Consider the following 17,102-nt stretch of genomic DNA (forward strand, 5'->3'; position numbering starts at 1 on the left):
ACTGTTTATATAGAGGTGCACGAGAAATCAATCACAATAATTGTTTGATTAGGAAAACATATTAATTAAAAGAACAAAAAAAAACTAGGAATATGTTTTAATTGTAATATTAAAGGGAGATGCAATCAATCATTGATTCGGATTAGAAACATATATTAAAAAAAAAACCACACGTAACAAACACACGTGAGGAGTTGAACACTCCTCTGTCCAAATTGATTGTTGTAATTAATATTTTATATGCCAAATTTTTCTTTAATTAGTTAGAAGGGTCAAAATAGTGTCAACATCACATTTCAACTGACAAATTAGATAACAATATGACTTAATAAAAAATGTGAGGGAGGTCAGCTGAACCCCTTGACCCCCCCTTCCTTACGCCCCTGGCTGCTACCGATTGATTCCTCCTCTCTGTTAGGTAGATTCCTCCTCGCCAGTTAGAAAGCCGGTGATATTAATTTTCAGCTTTCTACCTTATTCTATTACCTAATTTTTGTCACAATGTTTAATATTCAGTGGCAGCATGATCTTAAAATGCATGTTTATATCAGTGGATACTTCACAGTAAGAATTCTAGGAAATATGGGTGTGTAGATACTGCAGGTGCATTTATGTTTTGAATGTTGGTTCATTTCTAAGTCTAAAATTTCGTTGGCTATTATTCTGTCATTTCTGTGAGAAACTTGAACTGAAGCAGATTCACGGTAAACCGTAAACATGAAGCAAATGATACGAAAGTAGAGATTAGGTGCAATTAAGTTATATTTGTGAATGAATTTTTAGTACTAAGTTTAGGCTTCTGTTAGCTTCAGTACAAAACTCAAAACTGATGAGATTAAAGTGAGGTGGATTCAAGAAAACAACACGTAAAAGTACAGTCTTGCTACCGGAGTACATTATGCAAGAGAGTGTACAATTAGAATGGTTTATTTCCTATGTCATGGCTATAGTTTAAGTACAGTATAAATACAATAATTAATTAGCACTATTTCTCTTAGTCATTGAGGGTTATGTTGATTTTTGCACTTTCTTTCATTTATGGATCTGAATTCCGTGTTGAATAAGTCATTTATATGAAAAACGTGTTTATGATATGATATCTCCTCCAAATACATTCCTTCAGTTTCCATGTTATGTTTTGCACTAGGGCTGTGCCACTCTTTAACCGTAAAGGGGAGAAATACAACTCAGTAAGACTTCTGACGATATTTTAGTTCACCTGAGTAAATCTGGTTCTGCGTATCGAACTTTGGTGAAAAATAAAATAAAAATCCTTTCCCCCTAGTGCTGGTATGATTTTGTATTTATTTCACACCTGATAAGAGACTTGCGCCCCCACTTTTCATTTGTTAAGAGACATATGAAGTTGTATATGTACATTTACAATGCCTTTCAACTTCATCTTTTCTCAGTTATGTTTCATCAGATGGTTTGATATACATGGCGCAATTAGGCATTGTCAGGATCAATGATGAGGGTCGGGAAATGAAACCTGTATGGTTCTCAGTTTCTGTTTGTGTTCTCACTGATTTTTTAGGGGGTTTTGGTCAGATTACATGTTATTCTTCTGGTTAGCTCAGGATCCTAGACTTACTGAGTTACATACGACTCACAACTAATCAAATTTACCCGTCAACTATAGTTTACTTGAAAGGCCTAAACCCAAAAGAAGAGAGCAAGAAGGCTTGGAAACAGATACTTGCAGTCCAAGTACCAATTTAATAAGCATGCCTAACACTAAAAGAAAGTAAAGGGGGGGGGGGGGGAGGGGGGAGAGAGAGGGGAAAGGGCTTAAACATTAATCATATCAGTATATACAAAGAAAGCTCAGTAGTTACTGGAACAAAGACAAGAATCACAAGAGGCAAATGCAGGAAACAAGTGAAAAACCAGTACAATAAGCAAGGTCTCATAGCTAGGGCCAGCCAACTAGCAACTAAAGATGTTGTGAAGTTACTAATATATGGAGGATGAGCAGCGAATTGGTGGACAGCAGCTAGAAATTGAAGAAGATGGTACACGTCATCAACAAAAAATCCCTCAAACCCAAAGTAAGGAGCCTAACCATTACCATTAGTTACCAATCTACCAGAGCTGGAGCTTAGTTTCAACTTTCAACAAGTATAGCACAAGAACAGCCTTTGGCAAATTGTAAACCATTTGACAGCAGAGCTAGAAGCTTCGCTAGTTGCGGGGAAATAACATGGCTCACACTTCACCGTCAAGATGGTTTGGAACAATCACTTTTACAGCCCTAGTCATGGAGGTAGAACCAACAGCTCCATCTACATTTAACTTTAGAAACCCAACAATGGTAAAGTCCAGCACGCAGTAGCATCCATCACTTTCTGTACTGTCAATTTATTCCCAGTTATTTGCCCGAGTCCCACAATCTAATAGCCAATTTAAAGAGAAATAAGTAAGTCGCAACCTCCCAATGATGTTAATCGTGCATGAGTACCTTCTCAAAAAGAAATGAAAAAAAGAAGTGCACGAATGCAAAAATATATGCAAGTTATGGCACAGCACATACCTTTTGTACATAGACGACCTCTGCTTCTCGTTATTGATTTGTACAGGGTTTCTGGTGTTGAAGTCAGAAGCAGTGAGTGACAGATGAGGGCAGTCACGCATATACAAGTGTTGTAATGAAGGGCATTCGGTATCTTTTGGATTAGTAGCACTTTTAGTAGGACTGCAGAACCATTTCATATGTGGAAGATCTTGCAAATGTAAGCTCTTCAATTCTGGAAAGATGATCATTTTATTGTTCACTGTTTCTTCTCTTGATTCAATAACTCCTTCCAACTTATAGCAATTCTGTAGCCAAAGGTCTTCCAATAGCAAAAGATACTGTGCTACATCAATTGTGAAAAGATACTTTAGTTTGCACCCGTTCAGTGCCAAACTTCTAAGATTATGGAAGATTGCCTGTGGAGCAGGACCGCTCGATATGCTTATCAGTTTATGTAGATCATACAATCTCATTTCTCTAAATTTTTTCAAGATAATCTTTTCTGGCTCCACCCCTTCAAAACCAAACACATGTTCTATTTGACTTGAACTATGACAAATTATTTCCAGACTTTGTAGTCTCTGCAACAATTCTAACGGTAAAAGTGCGTTCACCAAATTACGACAACCTCTTATCTCCAATATCTTCAGAGTGCATAAAGATCCAACTGGTAGTTCACCAACACATAACTCCTTCAGGCAAAACATGCTAATGAGATGCAATTCTTCTAAGCTCTGGAACACAGGTTCTGTTGAAACCCTTGTTGTCAGGTTGAAGAACTCTTCCAAGTTTATGTCATCAAACACAGTGAGCCGCTTCAATCTGTGTAGTCTCCCGTGGTCATGTTCCACGAGAATGCTATTTAAACCCTTGCACTCAACATAAGACAATGTCTCTGCTTTCTTTGTCACCAGGTTAATGAACCAATCCGGTAGTGTAGTCATGGTTGTGTCAAGACTCAGGGATCTTGAATGATAATGTGGACGGTCACGTTCCAGAGTGGATCTTCTCATGTTGTTGTTTCTGTTGATATGTATGTAAAAGCTTTCCCAATTTGGATCCAAGTCAATATTTGTAGGCAAGCAATCTGCACCAGCTATGGAGACCTCCAAAATTTTTAAATATGACAAGCTAGTTAAATCCAGGAAGCCACCATTTTTACCAAAAAAGAAAGAACAGCATCCCTCATCTTTACTAGTCCAGTCCCCAAACTCACACTGCAAGTACAGTTCTTCTACTCTAAGCAACCTTGAAATTACTTGAGATGGAATTGTATCAACATCTCCATTTGTGATGTCTAACATCCTTAAACAAGTCAAGTATCCTATTTCTTTAGGAAACTCTTTGTTGGGATATTCTCTCATACTGAGAATTTCAAGTTTCTTCAGTGCTCTAAGTATGGATATATCAATTAGTGACTTGCAATAATCCAAGTACAGAGCTTGAAGGTTTGTTAGAAGATTAAATGATGGGGGTAGTGAAGAAATACTAGTATCACTAAGATCCAAGACCATCAATGCAGTTGAACTTTGAAAAAATGATTTTGGTATCTTTGTTATTGATTTAGTACCTTTAAGTAATAAAATCTGGAGGTTTGGACATACCAACTCTTCGGGAAGATTGCAACTGTAGTTTTCTATCAGCGAGACTCCTGAGTAGCTCTCATGTTCATCCATCGGCCACTCTTTCAATTCAGAGTGAGCTTTAACAAAAAAGCCATGACCATCTTCAGACAATGCAATTGACATGGCCACATCTCGAATAACATCATGCATCCTTATGCAACCATCCTTTGTACTGTCCAAAAGCAAACAAGCAGCTTTAAGGCATTTCGTAGCCGAATTTACTATGACTCTGGCATTTTCTAGTGTGTTGTTGACATCTCGAAACAATCCTTTCCCAAACCCGTACTTCACCAAGTCTTCTATTGGGATATCAGAATTTTCTGGGAATAGGCAACAGAGCAAGAAACATGACTTGACATGATCATTGTTCAAGTAATCGTAGCTTAATTTGAAACATTCAAACACATCTCCATCATCATCTATGTTGGCACGTTGAGACATCTCAAGTCGTCTAGCTGCTTCTTTCCATTCTTCAAAATCTTTATCTCCTAGTGCCCTCGCAACTGTTGTCAACGCAAGAGGGAGACCAGCACACTCACTAGCTACCTTCCGGGCTACATCATAAAATTCAGCTGAAGTTTCAAAACACTTTCTTGCTTCTTTCACCAACAAATTCCAAGAATCTTCTTCTGATAAAATATTGAGAGGAATACTTCGTTGGATCTCCATGGAATGACAAACATGCAGTATCCTAGTGGTGAGTAGAACTTTGGAGTTGCATTTTCGAAGCTCGTAATAGCTGGGAATCCCTATGCTTGACAACTTTATTCTGCTCCAAATATCGTCGAGGATGAAAAGGATATTTTTTCTCCTCATTATCTCCCCCTTCACTTCTTGGGCCCTCCCAATTGTCGACTCATTCCGCAGTTTCAAACCCAGCAGATCTGCCAATGTGCCTTGTATACTTTTCAAGTTGGGCTTTTGGGATATGATAACCATTATCACATGATTAACAGTCCCATTATTTTGGGCTTGAACACCAACATGTTCCACCATAGTTGTCTTCCCAACGCCTCCCATTCCGTACACCGCAATGGCAGTGACTTGATCATCTTTAAGCGCCTCCATGACTTCATTCATGGCTTCTCTAGTTGTTCCAAATGCTATAAAATGCCCCGGGGACAATGAAACAGATCGCACCTTACTGCACACGAACTCCACAATGACTTCGATAAGTTCTCTTTCAGTCCTACAAAGCAAGAATGGCTAAACGATCATCAAGTGAGCAAATGATAAATTTTAGCAGTTCTTGTTCTAGTCTTTTCTTAAACTATGGTGCATTTCAAAGAAGAAGCACAACTTGTGGTAACTGAAACATTCTCATCATGCTTACTTATAATTCTGTGTATGCCACCCAGAGAAATTGGACACTTTAATTAAAGCATTTCTCCACTGCTGCACTTTCTTTTGCTGCACCTTCTTTTGCTTCACCTTCTTTATGTGTTTCTTAGACGTTTTACGCTTAGTGAAAGCTTCTGCAAAACTCCTCTTATGATATCGTAGCTCAGAGGGATCTACATGATAAAATACTGGCAGAATTCTATTGCTGTCTTTCATGCATTGACAGATCTTTGTGAGTTCCTCCAAACACCAACTAGAGGAAGCATAGTTCCGGGAGAGAACAACAATCGCAAGCCTTGATTCTTCAATTGCCTTTAGGAGACTTGGAGAAATAGGGGCCCCTATTTCAAGCTCTTTGTCATCCTTGAATGTATTTATGCTTCTTATTTTTTGCAATTCATGGTATAAGTGGGAGAGAAAATTGTCACGAATGTCTGCACCCCTGAAGCTAAGAAACACATCGTACTTCCACCAATAATCTGGTGACTCAGCTGAAGTAGGAGATGCAGAGGCTCTGTGGCTGCTTGAGGCCATAGAAAATGATCGAAAAGAAAACAAAAGGTTATCAAAAAGAGGAAAGAAAGCTAGCAGATTGAAGCTAGAAATGTTGGTTTTGGAAACTAGACAGGGAAATTAAGGAAGAAATTTTGGTACAAGCTAGGTAGGAGGGGGAGACTTGTGAGATGCTTAATCAAAGATAAATTAATCTGGTAACTTAGCTCATTGGTTTGTTTAGCTTCAAAGATCAAATAATATGTGGAGTCTCCTGTTGTTCCAATAAAATAGAGGTGTCTAGAATATTAATTAGGACAATAGTTGATTTGTTTAGGTCATATTGCAGAAGTAAAACCTTCCATCAGGTCTTGATCTACTCGGTCAACAACTCAAACATATTGATGCCATCATATGGTGCAGTTTATATTATTATTCACCTTTCTTTCCGCCATATATCCTGCCTAAAACAGTTGACCTTAATTTGGAGTTCTTGTTGAACCTGTGAAAAAAAACAATAGAAAATATAAGAGCAAATGCACTCCAACCGGCGGTAAGACTATAATTTAGTTTCTTTTTAGAAATGGGATCAATTAAGCTGTCCCAAACTAGCCCAATGAGCTTCAATAGACACGGTTTTGTCACGAGAGACGAGAGCAACCAAAAAACCCTAGCTAGGCGGTGCCTTCTACATTGGTTTGGCACGGTTGTGGTTTTGATTGCTCATCGGAGATGGAGGTTGGAGATGCCGAAGGTGAGAACGGGTCGGATTCGGGCCTTTTACTGGCTTTGGGCTGGGCTGTTGTTGGAGGCTGTTTTGGGGCTTCAAGACGGGCTTTTGTGCCCTTTTAGTTTCGTCTAGTTTTCAATTGTCTTTAGTTAGTTTTTTTCTAGGATAGGATTTCAACCTGCCGACTTAAGAGGGTTATCAGACACCTCGATAATGAAAGATTTTAGAGTACTGCAATTGAGCGCTTTGGTGAAGGAAGATTTCAACCAAATTTATCCTTGTGTAGGATAACAATCTATCTCGGCTAGGCGTATTTTAGATGAGCTTCAATTTCATAATATAATAGTACATGTGATGTTATTTTAGTTTAAGATCATTAATAAAAAGGTTATATATCCATTTTTATTTCCCCAAAAAAAAAAAAAAAAAAATAGAGCTGAAACCTCATAGCCAACCCAAAATCCATGCACCAATGGTTTATCGTCGGAGAAATTCTTAGACATGGCTTTCTGCACCACGTGGTAGTAGGGTAATTCAATAAGAATGTAATATACAATACCCCAATAATGCCTCATGTATGTCATCCTATTTATCTGTCCTACCAACACATGGTAGGGTTACCGCATGCAAGAATCTCTGGCATTGCCTAATTGAGCAAACCCACTGTCAGCTTTTGCCTCTTGATCAAGTCGACTGATATAGTGAGGCTTTAGTGATTAAAGCATCTGACTGTGGGTTTGCTTAACCACCATGGCGGTTAAGTGTGAGCCATTTCGATCATTTCTCCTTAAGGGATCTTTCACCCTAAACTAGCGTAGCTTCTATGTCAACACCCACCCTGAATTTTACCCTAAAATTCAGAGTAAATCCTGCGGGGACCACCTCCAAGGAAGATATTACCGAAAATTCGGCATAACCTCTCTTGAAAATAGACAACCCTTCCTAAAGAAAACCTGCAAACACTCCTAAAATTTTCAATTCAACCTTAACTTCTGGAGCCTACGTGCTCCCCAAATACAACCACCACCAAGAATAATAAAACATCTTCTAAATCAACACAACATCAACATAAATATCTAACTAATAAAATACGACATCCTTAGGATATTCCAAAATATTTGAAACATGACGAGAGGAGACCTCCAATGCCTACCAATAATTAAACAAAATGGGCAAAATTAAACGTGAGCCTCCCACACACTCATCATTGCCCAACTTCGCCATTCTTAACTCAAAATGGCTCAAACTTCACTGAACATACCGGTAGCCCTAATTCAACCTTCCACAGATTAATGGCTTAAATCCTTCGGCCGGATTCTATATTATTCAACCGCCAAAAATACCACACTTCGGAAATTCATAACCCTATCCAAAACTCATCCAAAAATTCCATAATTCACTTCAATAAACTCCCCTTAATATTTCAAATTTAAAAACATTAAAATCTCCCAACCGGCGGCGGCGCCGATGTCAGCCCCGCCTGCAACGGCGGCCAGAGGCCGATTCCGGCGACCTCCAATGTCTACCAAAATTCAACAGCAGCTTTCTCTCAATGCCCTCTACAACTTTCTTAACTAGCACAAACACCAATTCCAAGCCTAACTAGGACAATTAGGACAATCGAACAAAAACATCACAAAAGCCCTAGAACTTCCACTCACCGGTTCTCCTTACCTAGACCAAGAGAGGTTGAGCCCTTTGGAGGGATTGATGCACGGGAGGAGAGCTTCCAAAAGAGCCAAGCAGCTCCGGCTATGGCGGCCGGAGGAGGGAGCTCCGGCGAGAACTCCACCACGACAGCCGAACCTTTCGAGGGTGAGAACTCCTTCACGGCGGAGCTAGGGCGGCTCTCACCGGCCTAGAATGGAAGTTGGGTTGAAGACCGACCGAACGGGACCGGTTTGGCGACGAATGGTGGCCGGACGGCGGTGTACGGCGGCCGGAAAGTTTCCGGGTTGGGAGAGCTCGGGAGAGAAGTCGGGAGGGAGAGGAGAAGAGAGAGAGAGAAGAAATGGGTTTGGGCCTCACCCAACCGGTCCAAAACCTATATACCCACACTTACTCTAAAATAAAACACCCCGAAAAATAATACCCTAATAAAAATTACATTTTACTAGCTAAAATTTACCATTTTTCCGTCGTCAAATTTTTCTTCTATGAATAATTCTCCGAAAAAATCGTCCCTCAAAACCCCTCTAGGGACCAATTAAACCATAACTCATTGACGGAGACGGTAAAATTCTTATTAATACCAAGCTAGTAAATAAAGTAAAAATTTAAGGGTCGGGATATGACATTCTAGCTCTACTGTCAAATGGTTTACAATTTTCCAAAGGCTGTTCTTGTGCCGTATCTATTGAAAGTTGAAACTTAGCTCCAGCCATTGACGGATACAGCCACAGGCTGACCTCTGCATAAGCCTAGTGTGAGATTATAACATTTTGATATGTAATGAAGTATAAACAGTAGAGACAAAGAGAGATAGTAAGAGAATAGAGAATCATCATCTTATTCATTGATAGGAGTCCTTTATATAAAGAATTACAAAGTATCAATATGGTAATGATAATGAATACATAGTCATATTCTAACTACATATCCTGATGGCATAAGTCAAGGCACACATTTGAAATATCCTAGAACACTTCCCTTGTGCCGTGCGCCGTTATGCCGGTGGTGCTGATATGTCGCCTCGTCAAAAACCTCGTTAAGTAACAAAAATCATGTGAGATAAAAACTAAACCTTGATCGTAGGAGAAAAAGAGTACAATGCACCCTTCACATTTGAAAATGACATGTATGTAGGTGCTAGACTTCCCCTGAAGTCTGCATCTGATCTTTACATTAATCATAAGGCTCTTTCTGATTCTTTATAATCACAGAAGTTTTGATAACTTAGCATGTCAATGCTATTTAACATGTCTCCAAATGTGGCAATGGGCAATGATTAACTAGATCATGCCGTATTGTCCTCAAACATGATCTTTTACACCTAGATCTTGAGAAGAAGGCCGCTTGTGAACTCAAAACATAAATTCGCGAAAAAAATCAGATTTTCGCGCAGCATGACATTCGGGTACTAAAACAGCCATAACTTTCTCTAGGAAATAGATATGGATGATCCGTAAACGGTTATGGAAAGTAGACATCCGTACCTTTCCAACCGTGTATTACACACTTTCTGGTTTGTCCTGAGATATTCAAAAAGTCCCGTCGAAGTTGACTGTTTTGGCAAAATCAGATTCTCGGACAGATCCGTCATACTTTACGAAAATGGCCATAACTCACTCAATATGATAGGTATAATCAAATGGTTGGTGTCCTTGGAAAGTAGACACATAAAACTTTCCAATCGTACCGATTGCATAGTTTTCCAGTGAGTGAGCTTTCCTATAGGTCCCGTGGAAGTTGACCTACGGAACTTGACAGATTCTGATTTCTCTTTTAATATGTCTTTCTTATGTAGGGATAGAATAACCCTCAACCTTTCATACCATTAAGTCTTTGAAAGAATGAAATTGCCATTACATTGGAGTTGCGTGGGCGCATCTGGCCACTACCTTGATATGCCTTCACACTCATCTAAGAGGGAGTGAAGTTGCTCGACCTCTGGGAAGATAGTAAAAGACTATAAATGAGAACTTGGCCTTACAAATTTATAGCGAATGAGATGTCAAATCTTTCTTATTGTGTTGAGTACATTGATGAGTCTTACTGTACTTGGATGAGAACTCTATCTCTTAACATATATTTGTCATCTTTCTTTAGACAAAATAACAGATCTCTCTTTAAAGTAAAGACTTTGACTAATCATAGGGTATATGTAGGCCTCACTTTCGTTAGAGCGCTTAAGTCGATTGATGGAAAATCATCAATAATATATTCATCGAGTACCTTTTCGAGACTGTGTCTTCCCAAGATCTGTTTCATTCTTAACTTCGAATGTTTGATACATATTGGCATCTCTTAGTTCATCAAAAGTCCATGTAAATCCGGAATCAACACGCAAGGGCATAACTCATCATATTGATCTCTTCCAAATCAAGTAGTTACTTAGAGTGCGTTCCAAACTTCCTTTGGCAAACATGTGCTTTTGTGGTCTGGAGCCACTTGATTTGGATGATTGAAGTTCGTTTAAGACCTTCATGTATATCTCTGATCCCATAGAGATGTTATTGTGACCACATTCATAAGCTGCATGTTTAGTTATTCAGAAACTACCAAATTGACAAAGTAGTGGAGTGCAATGACATCCATGACGAGAGCATATCTCGTCGTAGTCGATTAGTGCGTGTTAGTGAGAAACTTTGCGCCATAAGGTGAGTCTAAGCTCTTGTTCACATTACGTTATCTAACAAAGACATATTTGATACGGTTTACACTTGCAGTGTCGACATCACCTATCCAAGGACCTATCTCTTTGTTATGCTGGATCGTATATTTCCATTAGGCCAATCAACTAAGTTGATATCTATCAACGAAGGGTGGTTCGATAGTACGTAGACTCATTATCTCACGTCCTCATGTACAATTCTTGTAGAGATCTCTATATGGATTAGATTTGACATTGAGGCGTCCCCTAATGATAATCACAATTCAAACTTCATGAGACAGATTTGAGTATCACTGATCAATGGATCAGGTTGTACCAAGCTCGCTTTCTTCCTAGTGTAAGAAAATATCGAACCTAAGGGCCTCCCTCCTTTTAGAGAGCCACACGGCCTTGTGACACCAATTTTGCCACTATATGGCGTCATCATATCACCATCCATGGTGATGGCGCCAATACCAACTTCTTTTGGTCGCGCCATGTCCTCTTGATAGGACATCAATTATTGCAGACATATTTGCAGCATTTAGGATCAAGATGAGACTTAGTGGGGACAAACCATGACAATTCACGTCGTTCCACTTGAATACTTGTGTTCTTATTTCCCCCTAACGACAGGAATACTGTCTCATCAAAGTGACAATCCACAATATAGCGGTGAAAGAGATCGCCTGACAAGGTTTCTACATAAGCGGATTATATAGTTGGAGGTTCATATCCAACCTAACTACTTATTCATCTCAAATGATTCATCATTGTATGCAATGACAGTGCGATTTGGCACCTAAAAATAACATCTAGCCGAGCTCAAAGATTGGAGATCCGTTTCAATCCTGTCAAGCTCAAGGATTGCAACTCAGTGTTAATTCTTGCCTACAATCATGAGCTGTAGTGCAAAAATATTCATTGATGGTGGGTAGTAGACGAATAGTAAAGCTGCATACGATATAACCCTAAACGGAAGTATTGGTGCGCATCTACCAATCTTAAAACTATTATCGTAGTCATTTTCCGTGAGACCAAATAGGTTATAGGGTGACAAGTATTCTTGCTATCCCGAGTTCCTCAAGGAAGGCAAGTACAATTGTTGTCCCTATTCAATCTTAAATAACTTCTTTAAAAGAAAAAGAAAAGGGTAGTGAGCCTCTAGAAGTATAAGCAGCATAAACAGCAGATAATATTGTAACACGTGACTGGTGTGTTAACACTTCAATCAACACTATTTCATGGAGATGATGCTCTTGCTCTGCCTGTCAACCCCGTTGACCGTGTCACAATTGCCAAATCTGCTGCTCAGTCCGGGTTGTATGTGGAGTCCTTAGAGCAGACTTTGCTGAAAAAGGAGATTAAGATCAGTGTGGACAAGGCAATGCAGGAAGTTGTGGTTGGATTTCGAGACTATGTTGGACGCTAGTTCTATAACTTCAAGAAGGAGATGCCCAGGATACTAAGGGAGTTTGAGCGCCGCAGAGATGAGGATTCTTCTGGCTCTTCCACTGCTTCTGCTCAGTATACACCTGCCTCCTCTGATCCTGGTGATAAGGAGAGTGAGAGTGATGATGATCCGTAGGGTGACCAGTGATGATGAGGATGCTTCTGCTTAGGTTTTCTGATGTGTTTCCTTGCCTTAATGTTTTTTTTATCCATTCTCGGTTTGCAGGTTGTTGTATTGTTGAACATCTTTTGTTTAAGTTCTTGGATTTGGATGTTCTCTGTTTACCCTTTGGCATTCACTGCCAAAAAAGGGGAGAACTAGTTGTAGGGCTTTTATGTTGTTCAAACTCTGGTTTATTTATGAATGCTATGTGTTTCAATTCATGACTTATGTGTTTGGCTGTTTATGTTATTATGTTGGTTATGATGCATGATTATCTTGGTATCCCACAACTTGTGATTCATAAAAGTTTTTGGCCCTCCGTACCTTCACTTGTTCTTAAGGTGTTTGTGCAGGTGTTAGTCTGTTCTTGACTTGTGTTTAAACCAACACAACCTTTGAAGGAGTGTTTTGATCAGGAATGTCAAAGGGGAAGATTGTTGGTATAAGAATTGTTGGCTATCCCTTTATGATCAAAACACAAGGATACATGCTACAAGGAAACACATGTTTTGATCATAAAGGGATAGCCATCAATTCTTATACCAACAATCCCTTTTTGGCATTCTTGATCAAAACACACATTCAAAGGTTGTGCTGGTTTAAACATAAGTCAAGAACAGACTAAACACCTTAAGAACAAATGAAGGTATGGAGGGCCAAAAACTCTTATGAATCACAAGCTGTGGGATACCAAGATAATCATGCATCATAACCAACAGAATAGCATAAACAACCGAGCACATAAGTCATGAATTGAAACACACAACATTCATAAATAAACCAGAGTTTGAACAACAAAAAAGCCCTACAACTAGTTCTCCCCCTTTTTGGCAGTGAATGCCAAAGGGTAAACAGAGAACATCTAAATTCAAGAATTAAACAAAAGATGTTCAACAATACAACAACTTGTAGAATGGATAAAAAAATAACATTAATGCAGAGAACACATCAGAAATCCTAAGCAGAAGCATCCTCATCATCATTGGTCACCCTGCGGATCACAGCATCATCACTCTCCTTATTACCAGGATCAGAGGAGGCAGGCAGGATCCTGAGAAGGAGCAGTGGAAGAACCAGAAACCTCATCCCTGTGGCATTCAAACTCCCGTATCCCGGGCATTTCCTTCTTGAAGTTGTAGAACTGACGTTCAACATAGTCCTGAAATCCAACCACAGCCTCTTGCATTGCCTTGTCCACATCTTGATCTCCTTTTTCAGCAAAGTCTGCTCCAAGGACTCCACATACAACCCGGACTGAGCAGCTAATTTGGCAATGGTGACACGGTCAATAGGGTTGACAGGCAGAGCAAGAGCATCATCTCCATGAAATGGAACATTGCTCTTGATGCAGAGCAGTGTGATCATTGTCGGAAAAACAATGGAGCGCTGAGGGATGTAGCGCGCCTGATAGCCTGAAAAATATAATACTCGGCTGGAATGAGAGGTTTGGATTTGTCACAGAAATAAGCAACCAAAGCAGCTTGCTGGTGAGTGATCTTGCTGGTTTGGGTTGTAGGAGTGAGAAGGGACCTAGCTACGAAGGTCATGAACTTGTACCACTCGGTCATGAAGCTATTGGAGAGAAAGGGATCTGGGATTGGCTCAGTAGGAGGAGAGGAGTACATAAGAGAGGCAAGGTGATCTAAGGTCGCTGAATCTCGGAATTGAAAAACCTTATCCATGGTATGCTTCTCAGTAATCGGGAAGGATAAAACCTAATGTATCCTAGCAGGTCGGATATCTACCTCTACTCCCCTCACCCAAACCATGATAGGATCATTGGACCTAACCTTGATTTCAGAAGGGACATTTTCAGGAAAATTTGCATAGAACTCCTGAACTAAAGAGATGTTGACCCTAGGAAATGACTCTGAAACCTTCACCCAACCCAACCTATCCACAAAATGCTTATTCCCCTCAGGCATGCTCTTAAAATCAAAGGGCTTCTCATAAATGATAGGTCTACTAATAGTAACAGAAGAGAAGACAAACATGGCCCTATTTGAATGGAAATGGGATTCGGAAGGGATATCGGTTACCTTAAACATCCTCTTCTTGAGAGGCAAGGAGGGTCTCCCATCCTGAGCACCGAAAGGCTTGGCCTTAGAGGGTTTCGAGGGACCAGTTGATTCCTTGGACACTGACTTTGAAGAGCTTCCGACCGGGTTGCCGGAATTCCTGGTAATTCGACGGCGTGGAGCATGAAATTCCTGATCAGAGCTGGATGAACTAGAAATCTCCATAGGCTCTTCTTCTTCATCAAGGATTGGAAACTTGGACTGTTTCAAAACCTTGGGGAGCTGACCCTTGGCGGATCTAGAAGCAGCGCCGGTGGAGGATGGACCGGACTTGCAAATCCTTGGGATCGGGATGCAAGGGCATTGAGAATCCCTTAAGTGCGACCCATGCCAGAAGGCTTGGTCTTCTTAGCCCGAGCGGACCTAGCGTAAATTTTTCCTTTTCTCTTCCTAATTTCACTTAAAGTTGCAGCTATTGAGGCTTCAACCTCTTTGAGGGAGGGTTGAGATGCAACGACAGTGGAATCCACTTGTACAGGAACTGGGAGTAGAGCTCAGAGAGGAAGAGAAAAGCTCTCAATACTTGAGAAGCAGTAAGCAAAGGGTTAGAATTTACTAAGAGGGAAGAAGAAACCATTGGGGAGGTCACAAACCCGGTTTCATTTGCAGCAGAGTTTTGGTTGGGTCCAGCCATGAGGATGTGTGACAGAAAATGAGAGGATATAAGACAGTGAGAATGAAAGAACAATGGTGAGAGAGAAATGGGGGAATAAAGTGACTGGTTGAGAAGTGGGAGAAGAAACCAGTTTTTAATAGGCATGCAAAAAGCAGCCATGATTAGACGTAACCGTATTGAAAACTGCAATCCCACAACGGCCGTGGGAAGTCTCCCTTCTTCCTCTCAAACATTAACCCTCACATGGGTCTACAAGAGAATAGGCCTAGCCCATCTCAGAACCGAAAGCAAGGCCCTCTTATAAACCTAGATGTCCTAATAGAAATTCAAAAGTACCTAGGACTGCAAACATCATAAGAGATACAAAAGGCAACTGCCATCCTAACAAAAGCAAGGTTCACAAACCAACAAGGTCAACATGTGGCTCAAACAGTGCAAACCCGTGAGTGTCCTAAAAATTAATTTTACTCCCCCTTAGAAAGTGCATAAATTTGAAAAAGAACCTAACAAATCTAACACTTCGAGCAAACTTATAATATGAACAAATCCCAATGTTTAGGATATGTGGTGCATAAACACACAAAGCATGGACACTAGGGTTTCTATTAACCTCACCTACTCACACAATACTACACATGACCATATAACTAACAAATTTACATGGTCCATATATCAAAAAGAGTGTGTGTGTGTGTGTGTGTGAAAAGCAATCTCAATGGGGCATAGGGTTGCATCAACTGAGATAAGTAGTGAGGTATCACATAGAACCTGAGACCAGAGGTCTTTTCCATCCTTATATCTCCCGAGAACATTTTCAGCACTTTTATTTAAGATTTTGAGCTTTCTTTATTTTTCATTTTGAAGCCTAGCTGAAAGATCGTCCTCATAGGTTTATACAACAAGAAAACGTTGTCATTGACTCCCAAACCATATGGCTTTAGGGCAACACGTGTAACAAGGACACGCCAAAGACTGTTTTCCAAACCTATAGAAGGATAGATTATACCTCAGCAATCCTCACAGATGTGAGAACTGGCTAGCTCACACAGTTTGTTATATTTAGTGATGTTCCGACCTTTCTTCAAAGACATCAAACAAATCTCGTTTCTGCCCACCCTTATATCGTTTGTCACGACCAATGAATGTATACTTTGAGATTAGTTTGAGAATGAACATTTTTTTTAGGTAAAATATCGTTTAGTCCCTATAGTTTAGGCTAGTCATCCCTTTAATCCTTGAACTTTTAATTTAAATCTGTTTAGTCCTTGAACTTACAATTGTTAATCTAGTTAGTCATTTCTGATAGAATATTTCATCTGAAAAGAATATTCTGTTTTTCTTTGTTCTTTTTATTTTCCTGGTTAAAAGAAAATGGACGGAGCATAGTGGACCTTGAATTTTGAATTTGTTTATTTAACATGTTGCAAATATTTAAATCTATCTTTTTACTCGAGGATAAACAGTTAATTTTTCATCATCAATAGGAGATTATATAGCTACAAGATTAGAATATTTAGCAGAAGCTAAACAATCCTATAAAAAATTGCAAGAAGAAAGAGAAAATTTCAGAAAACTAAAAGAAAGAAGGGATAAGCTTCCTAGAAATACCAAAAATTACTGGGATATTATTTTTCAGTTGCAACGAAGGATATACGAATCAAGAGAAGAAATTGAGGGTCTTCAAGAAACTTTTGAACAAGATCAAAAACCTCTTGATATTTTGAGCATTGGTTAGATCCGCCATAGCTAGTATCAGAGCCTGTTTGGCTCAAAAGCAG

General features: G+C 39.7%; 1 protein-coding gene across 1 annotated transcript; it reads right to left on the reverse strand.

Moving 5' to 3' along the window:
- Positions 1–2,208: 2,208 nt before the first annotated feature.
- LOC101303600 (disease resistance protein At4g27190-like) lies at positions 2,209–6,015 on the reverse strand. Its single transcript, XM_004295712.1, has 3 exons — positions 5,474–6,015; positions 2,534–5,329; positions 2,209–2,353 (listed from the first exon to the last, which is right to left on the reverse strand). The coding sequence occupies exons 1-3, from the start codon at positions 6,013–6,015 to the stop codon at positions 2,209–2,211; spliced, it is 3,483 nt and encodes a 1,160-aa protein (XP_004295760.1).
- Between the last annotated feature and the right edge of the window lie 11,087 nt (positions 6,016–17,102).

The sequence above is a fragment of the Fragaria vesca genome, linkage group LG3 (genome assembly GCF_000184155.1).
Source record: "Fragaria vesca subsp. vesca linkage group LG3, FraVesHawaii_1.0, whole genome shotgun sequence".
Classification (NCBI taxonomy): domain Eukaryota; kingdom Viridiplantae; phylum Streptophyta; class Magnoliopsida; order Rosales; family Rosaceae; genus Fragaria; species Fragaria vesca.